The 7,522-nt window shown below is 44.0% G+C and overlaps 1 protein-coding gene across 2 annotated transcripts in view; it reads left to right on the top strand.

Moving 5' to 3' along the window:
* CLU (clusterin) overlaps positions 1 to 925 on the top strand; it is a 25,170-nt gene extending 24,245 nt beyond the window's left edge. For both annotated transcript variants that reach the window (XM_006864354.1, XM_006864353.1), the window contains one exon: positions 759 to 925. In XM_006864354.1, coding sequence (XP_006864416.1) covers positions 759 to 925 — 167 coding nt within the window. The remainder of the gene's footprint in view (positions 1 to 758) is intronic.
* Positions 926 to 7,522: the final 6,597 nt, after the last annotated feature.

Below are 7,522 nucleotides of genomic sequence, written 5' to 3' on the forward strand. Positions count from 1 at the left end.
GTTTCGTTATGCTGTGCATAAGGTCACTATGGGTCAATATTGACTCAATGGCACCTAACAACAACAACAACAATATAGTCACAGGGACACTTTGGCTTTTCGTTGAGAAAAGCACTGTATCATACATCAGGAACTAAAAACATTGCATTTGTTTTTATATTGAACTCTCATAACCCAAGGAGGTAAACTATATTGATCTCATTTTATAGATGAGCCAAGTGAGGGAGGTTCAACAGCTTGCCGAAGGTTAGATGATTGATTAGTGACCAACATGGGGATCTGTGCCTGTTTGCCTGGCTACCACGCCTGTACACTTTTCACAAAGCGGCCTTGCTGCCCGACTCTTTGAATTGGTGTATTGTTCTCTGGTGGAAAGTTTCTCTCTAGCACTGGGAACCTGTTGTTTGTTTGCCTTTTGCTTTCCTAATTCTTTTCTACACCAGGCCTGGACAGTGACTACTCAGACAAAACATGGTGGCTTGGAAACCATTTTTTTGAGTCTGTACTCCCCCGAACTGGTCATTTGCAAATGGCATTTGTACCTACAAACAAGTGTGTATGAATTAAGGCATTTCTATTCACTGAGTTGTACAGATGTCTGAATTATGAAAAAGCAAAGGGCTCAGTTTGTTCAGGTTTCCATGAAGGAGGAAGTCTAAGCCTAACCTGTGTTGCAGAAGAAGTGTGTTTTGATGATAACGTTAACACTGTCCTCTTACGCTCTTCCTTCTAGATGACTTCTACAAGGGCTGGTTCAGATACTCTTCCCAATTCTGAGGATACTGAGACTAAGGTAGTTGTGAAGCTCTTTGGTGCTGACCCCATGACGGTGATGGTCCCGAAAGAAGTCTCCAGGAATCAGCCTAACTTTATGGAGACTGTGGCAAAGAAAGCCCTGGAGGAGTTCCGCCAAAAGAACCAGTGAGTGTGTGGACCTTCACAGCTGCCAGCGTCCTGGGAACAAACAAACAAAAATAAAGACCAAAAGCAGCACAGCTTGGAGATGTTCACTGCTCCTGTAGCCAGGAACCATTCGGGGGTTTAGTTTTCCTTTAGAAGACGTTCTTTCCTACTTGATAAGAATTTGACTGTTGGTCTTGCCTCTCTGTGAATGTTGAACCTTCTTCTCTCCCCGCCCTCCTTTTTTTTTTCCAGAGAGGAGTGAGATGTGAAGGCTGCTTTTCAGAGCAACTGAGTCCAGTCCTTCCAAGATCAGTTCCAGGCCTCCACAAGGGAGCTCTGTACGCCACCAAGTAACTAGGTCTGTTCTGGGCTCTAGGTCCTCCCCTTCCCACCTCCCCCACCTGCTCCACCTCCCTTCTGGATTCTGCACTCTTAATGCCTGCATTTGCTGCTAGTGGAAAGAAATTCTTTCACATGCAACTAATTCAATAAAACTACCTTGTGTCTGATTGCTCTGGAATGTCCTGTTTTTATGCTTTGCTTGTCAGATTTCCCCTACTCCATTTTGGTATGAAAAAGCAGTGGTGAGAGAATGGTATATTGTTTTTATGTGCTGTCGAGTAGGTTTCAATTCGTAGTGATTCTGTGTACAATAAAACGAAAACACTGCCCTGTCCTGAAGCATCCTCACTACTGTTGTTATGTTTGAGCCCATTGTTGATGCCACTGTGCCAGTCCATCTTGTTAGGGGACTTCTTTTTCACTGATCTCCTGCTTTACCATGCAGGATGTCCATTGGTCCCTCGTGTCCAAAGTACGAGAGAGGAAGTCTTGCCATCCTTGTTTCCAAGAGCAATCTGACTATACTGTTTCCAAGACAGATCTGTTCTTCTGGAAGTCTGTGATATTTTCAGAATTCTTCACCATTACCACAATTCAAACTCATCAGTTCTATTCCAGGCTTCCATAGTCACTGTCCAGCTTTCACACGCATATGAAGGGATTGAAAATACCATGGCTTGGGTCAGACACATCTTAGTCCTCAAAGTGACATCTTTGCTCTTTAACACTACAAAGAGGCTTTGTGCAGCAGACTTACTCAATGTAATACGTTGTTTGATTTCTTGACTGCTGCTTCTATGAGTGTTGATTGTGGATCCAAACTGGTATGTTGTTGTTAAGTGTCATTGAATCGGTTCTGACTCATAGCATCCCTGTGTAGGGCTTCTGAGGAGTGGGAGGTTTGTTTGAACTGCTGAGCTTGCTGTCCAGTGTTTATCCTACAGCACCACACCAGGTATGTTGTTGCTGTTGTTGTTAAGTGCTGTTGAGTTGGTTCTGACCCCAGCAACCCTGTACAGGATTTTCAAGGAGCGGTTGAACCACTGACATTGCTGTTCAAATGACCTTGCTTAGGGATTAACATATACTTGAGAATAAAAAGGTATGAAGGTAAAGTTCTTATTTTGAGAGATGGATCCCAGCAAGCCAATTAGAATATTTCTGTAAAACTAGTCTTTCCTATTTCATTATAAAACCATACACAGATTCAGGCGGGGCTAATGAAAGGAGATGGGGATAGGTCTCGTCTCTTGTGATACAATAGTGAATAATTGTTATCAGGATTGACTGTGACGGTTGGAAATGTAAAGATGGACATTTTGTAGCAAAAGGAGGGGAGTGATTGACTTTGCAGTCCAGGAGCGGAGGCCCCTAGAACGAACAATCAAAGGAGAAGAGCGGAGAGCGAGACCCTGCCCAGAGAAGCAGTGATTCCAGAGATGGTGGCAGAGACAATGACATGACGTGGAGAGATGGAGCAGTTGGGGACTCTAGACCCAGAGAGGGAGAGGGGCCGTGTGCTGACAACCGGGGGGCAGGCTTGCAGGGTTGGTTGATAATGCATGGAGGGGATTGTAACCATGACAACGAAATGATTATACGATAGGATAAATGTAAAACTAATGTTCTCCCATGTAAACGTCACATAATTCACAATAAAACATTTAAGAAAAAAAACAACAACTAATGTTCTCCCATGTAAACTGTCACATAATTCACAATAAAACATTTAATAAAGCACAAAAATCCATACACAGATTCTAATTGGAGAAAAATTTCCTGAAGGAATACATTGAAAATAATGGTGGAGACAGGACAATAATAAATTCACAGGTATACTAGGTATTTTAATAATATAAAATAAATACAAATGGAAATTGTAGTCCCTAAAAGACAAAACAAGGCAATTTTGAGTTGGATCAGCTAGGATTCGCCATGGCTCCTCCTTGAAATTGTAGTCCCTAAAAGACAAGGCATTGTTTGTGTGCTGTCAGTCCCTACTATCTTCCTGTCTGTCCCTGGAACACAGGAAATTCTTTGCCTAAGTTTATTCTGGCGACTTGCTGCCAGTTGTTGACGTAGAGTGTATTCCAACTCATGGCCCATTCAGGTGTGTCAGAATGCTCCCAAGGGTTTACAGTGACTGATTTTTTAGAAGTAAATCACCAGGCTTTCCTTCTAAGGCACTCTGGGTGGACTCGAATCTCAGACCTCTCAATTAGTCAAGCAAGGAGCTCTGGTAGCATAGTGGTTATGAATCAGGCTGCAAACTGCAAGGTCAGCAGTTCGAAACTGCCAGCTGTTCCACGGGAGAAAGATGAGGCGTTCTGCTCCCGTAAAGATGTGCAGCCTCGGAAACCCTGTACAGGGTCGCCATGAGTCAGAACCGACTCCAAGGCGCATAACAACAACAACAACAATTAGTCAAGCATGTAACTGTTTATACCATTCAGAGAACTTGTAACTCATTCAGAAATATAGCTGGGCTGCAATACCCTATGACAACCAACAGGCAGCCCCTGCCAACCATGGTACATGTCTCAGAGTTAACCAACTCTTTCCATTTATTATTATCTTCTAATTATAGAATTCTTTTCATCAAATATATTTTAAATGGAAAAAAAATTCTCTGAATGTGTTCCATAGATGTGTAGCAAAATTGACATGTAAATTAATAACTTCGAATACTCTTAGATCACTGTTATAAGCAACTCAACCACATGAGTAACTGACTTTTAATGATGAATGTGTCAAAAGAAGCTAATACTGGTAGCTTAGTGGTTGCGAATCGGTCTGCAAACCGCAAGGTCAGCAATTTGAAACTACCAGCTGCTCCGTGGGAGAAAGATGAGGCTTTCTGCTCCCGTAAAGATTTACAGCCTCGGAAACACTGTACAGGGTTGCTATGAGTCAGAACTGACTCGAAGGCACTTAACAACAACAACAACAACATCAGGAAAACTGAAGTCCTGGTGTGGGCTGTGGGTTAATGCACTGGACTGCAAGGTCAATTTGAACCACAAGGCCAGTGATTCAAGCTTACCAGTCGCTCCTTGAAGACCCTATAAAGAGTTGCTATGGGTCAGAACCAGCTCAATGGCACTTATCAACAACATCAAGAAAATTCAGAGTAAATTTAATTTGGTTCACTTAATGATATACAGAGTCCAGGTGTGGCGCTGTGGGCTAATGCATCAGACTGCAATGTCGTTTGAACTGCAAGGTCGGCCGTTCAAGTTCATCAACTGCTCCTTGGAAACGCTATACAGGGTCACTATGGGTCGGAATCGACTTGACGGCACTTAACAAAAATGAGGCTTTCTGCTCCTGTGAAGATTTAAAGCCTCGGAGACTCTATACAGGGTCACTATAAGTGGGAACCAACTTGACAGCACTTAAAAACAACAGTGAAATACAATGGAAGCTCAGTGGCTCTGTAGAATAAACTACTGGATTGTGAACCACAAGTGGTGTAATGTATAACAACAACAATATACATTAATTGAGTTGTGGGATCAGAAGGCACTTATAATAGTGACTAACTGTAAGTTAGATATCACAGTAGTGTCAGCTGTGTTATTGTTAAGTACCTTCCAGACTCACAGTGACCCTGTGGGAGTTCCTGTACATCTTGATGGGAGCAGAAAGCCTCATCTGCGAAGCAGCTGATGGTCTCAAACTGCCAGCCTTATGATTCACAGACTGGTGTTTATCCTACAAAACCATTGTACCTGTTGTTGCTAAATGCTGTCCAGCCTGTTCTGGTTCACATGGGTCCTATGGAGGGTTTCCGAAGAGCAGCTGGTGGGTTAACAGTCCAGTGCTTATCCTACAGCACCACACCTAGCACACATTGTCATCATTAAGTGCTGTCGAGTTGGTTCTGACTCATAGCAACCCTGTATAGGGTTTCCAAGGAGCGGCTGGTGAGTTTGAACCACCAACCTTGTACTTCAAACCTACTTTGCAGTCCAGTGCTTTATCCTACAGCACCATACCTAGTTCACATAGCACATTTTAAAAATGATTTTCTCTTTTTCATTGTTACATTGCTAGATTCAAGGCCCACTAGATTCAGTCTTTTCTTTTCATGCAACCTGATTTAAACTTGCACAGAGTAACGGTCCTGAAGTGACTGCATTTCCTTAAGATTCCTTCTCCCTACCTTCTTCCCCACTTAGCAGCCAGGCCTGGGTTTCAGGGGCCTTGGATGCACTTCCATCCCTGAAAGGAGTTCCAGCCTAAGACACTAGAAAACAGTGAGGCAGGACATGAGATCACCAGCACAGGGATGAGACTCAATCATTCAGAAGCTGAGAGATGGATGTAATGCACCCTTGGTGTCTGATTTCTAGGACTGGTGTGGCAAAGTGAGAGAAGGCCTTGAGGCTGATGCTCTGAGAAAAGCTGCATTTGCATCTGGCTAGAAAAGGGGATAGTGGCTACCTTGCCATTAGCTCTTCTGTTGACACTTGATTGCTCCTGCCAGAATATTGTCATAAATGATCTCTAATGGCTACACAGTAAAACGACATCAGGGGTTGTGCCGTGCACAACTTTCTCAACTGTAAAGAGTAGATGTGGGTAAACCAAAGTTCTCTAACATCTGGGCCAACTGCTTCACTACAGAGGCACTATGAGTTGATTCTGACTCATAGTGACCCTATACAGGGTTGCTGAGGCTGTAAATCTTTATAGAAGCAGGCTGCCTCATCTTCCTCCCTTGGAACAGCTGGTGGGTTTGCACCACCAACCTTGTAGTTAACAGTCCAACTACTAAACCCATAGAAACACTAGGGCTCCCTGCAATTCCATTATGTCTCCACCATTTCCCTCAATTGGAGTCCTGGTGTGATGCTGTGGGTTAATGCTCTGGACTGCAAAATCAGATTGATCCATAAAGTCAGTGGTTCAAGCTCACTAGGCGCTCCTTGAAAATCCAATACAGGATTGCTATGGGTCAGAACCAACTCAACAGCACTTAACAACAACAACAAATTTCCCTCAAGGCAGAGATAGCCAGCATCAGAAATGTGTGGTGTGGTCAGAAAGGTTAGGAATGGGGGTGGGGGGATGGAGGGGTGGATTCTCAACACAATTCTTTGTGAGTCATAGATAGTATTGAAGAGGATCTCAGAACTGCCTGTCCCTCACTATAAAGTATGAAGCCCTGGTTACGTAGTGGATTGAGCTGGGCTGTTAACCACAAGGTCAGCAGTTCAAATCTACCAGTTGCTCAGCAGGAGAAAGATGTGGTTTTCTGCTCGCATAAAGATTTATAGCCTCGAAACCCTATACAGGGGTTGCTATGAACCAGAACCGACTTGGTGGCACACAGCCACCACCACTACCACTATAAGTAGGGGAAGGAAGATGGGGGAGTCAAAAGGGCTTAGACTTTACTTTCTCAAGTGATGTTAGCTTAACCCTAACATAAACTCTAGCCCTAGCCCTTCCTCTAGCCCTAACATTAACCCTAGCTCTAGACCTTGCCCTAGAAATAGCCCTAGCCCAAACCCTAACCCTGATCCCTAAATTACGCTTTTGACATCATCTTCATGGAAGTTAAGGAGCTCTGGCAGCATAGTGGGTTATGAGTCAGGTTGCTGACTGCAAGGTCAGCAGTTCAAAACTATCAGCCACTACTCAAGAGAAAGATGAGACTTCCTGCTCCCATGAAAATTTACAGCCTTGAAACCCATCTACAGGGTCACTATGATTAGGAATTGACTCCACCACACAAAACTACCACCACACGGGAGTTACACAAACTGCCCCAGAATTGCACTGACAGGGCTGAAAACAAGCGCTCACCAGACAATATTAACTGTATTCCATATTGAGCAAGGGAAGCTCCACCCAGAGAGGAGCTGGAGGTTTGGACTGTTGGCAGGGGGCCTACCGAAGACATAGCTGCCTCTCTCTGAGGGCACCCTCAGCAGTGGACTATGCCAAACCAATTCAAAGCTGGCCCAAGGAAATCATCCATATTTTCCACAAGGAGACCACCATCACAAGACAGCCAGATCAAGCCAGCTGTCTCCCCACCACTGCCAGCAAACAGTTTGGCCAGGGGAGAGAGAAGGAAGGATGTGGAGCTCTTCCAACTCTGCTCAGAGGAACTGAGAATGGAAAGTGACTGAAAAGAAGACTATGCCCATTTCCCCACTTCACTACCCTCCACCTATCCCATGTCCAGCTTTTTTTTTTTTAATTTAAGGTTTTTATTGTGGATTGAGTGAAAGTTTACAGGGCACATCATCAGTTTCACATTCAA

Source organism: Chrysochloris asiatica, unplaced genomic scaffold (assembly GCF_000296735.1).
Source record: "Chrysochloris asiatica unplaced genomic scaffold, ChrAsi1.0 scaffold00064, whole genome shotgun sequence".
Lineage (NCBI taxonomy): Eukaryota > Metazoa > Chordata > Mammalia > Afrosoricida > Chrysochloridae > Chrysochloris > Chrysochloris asiatica.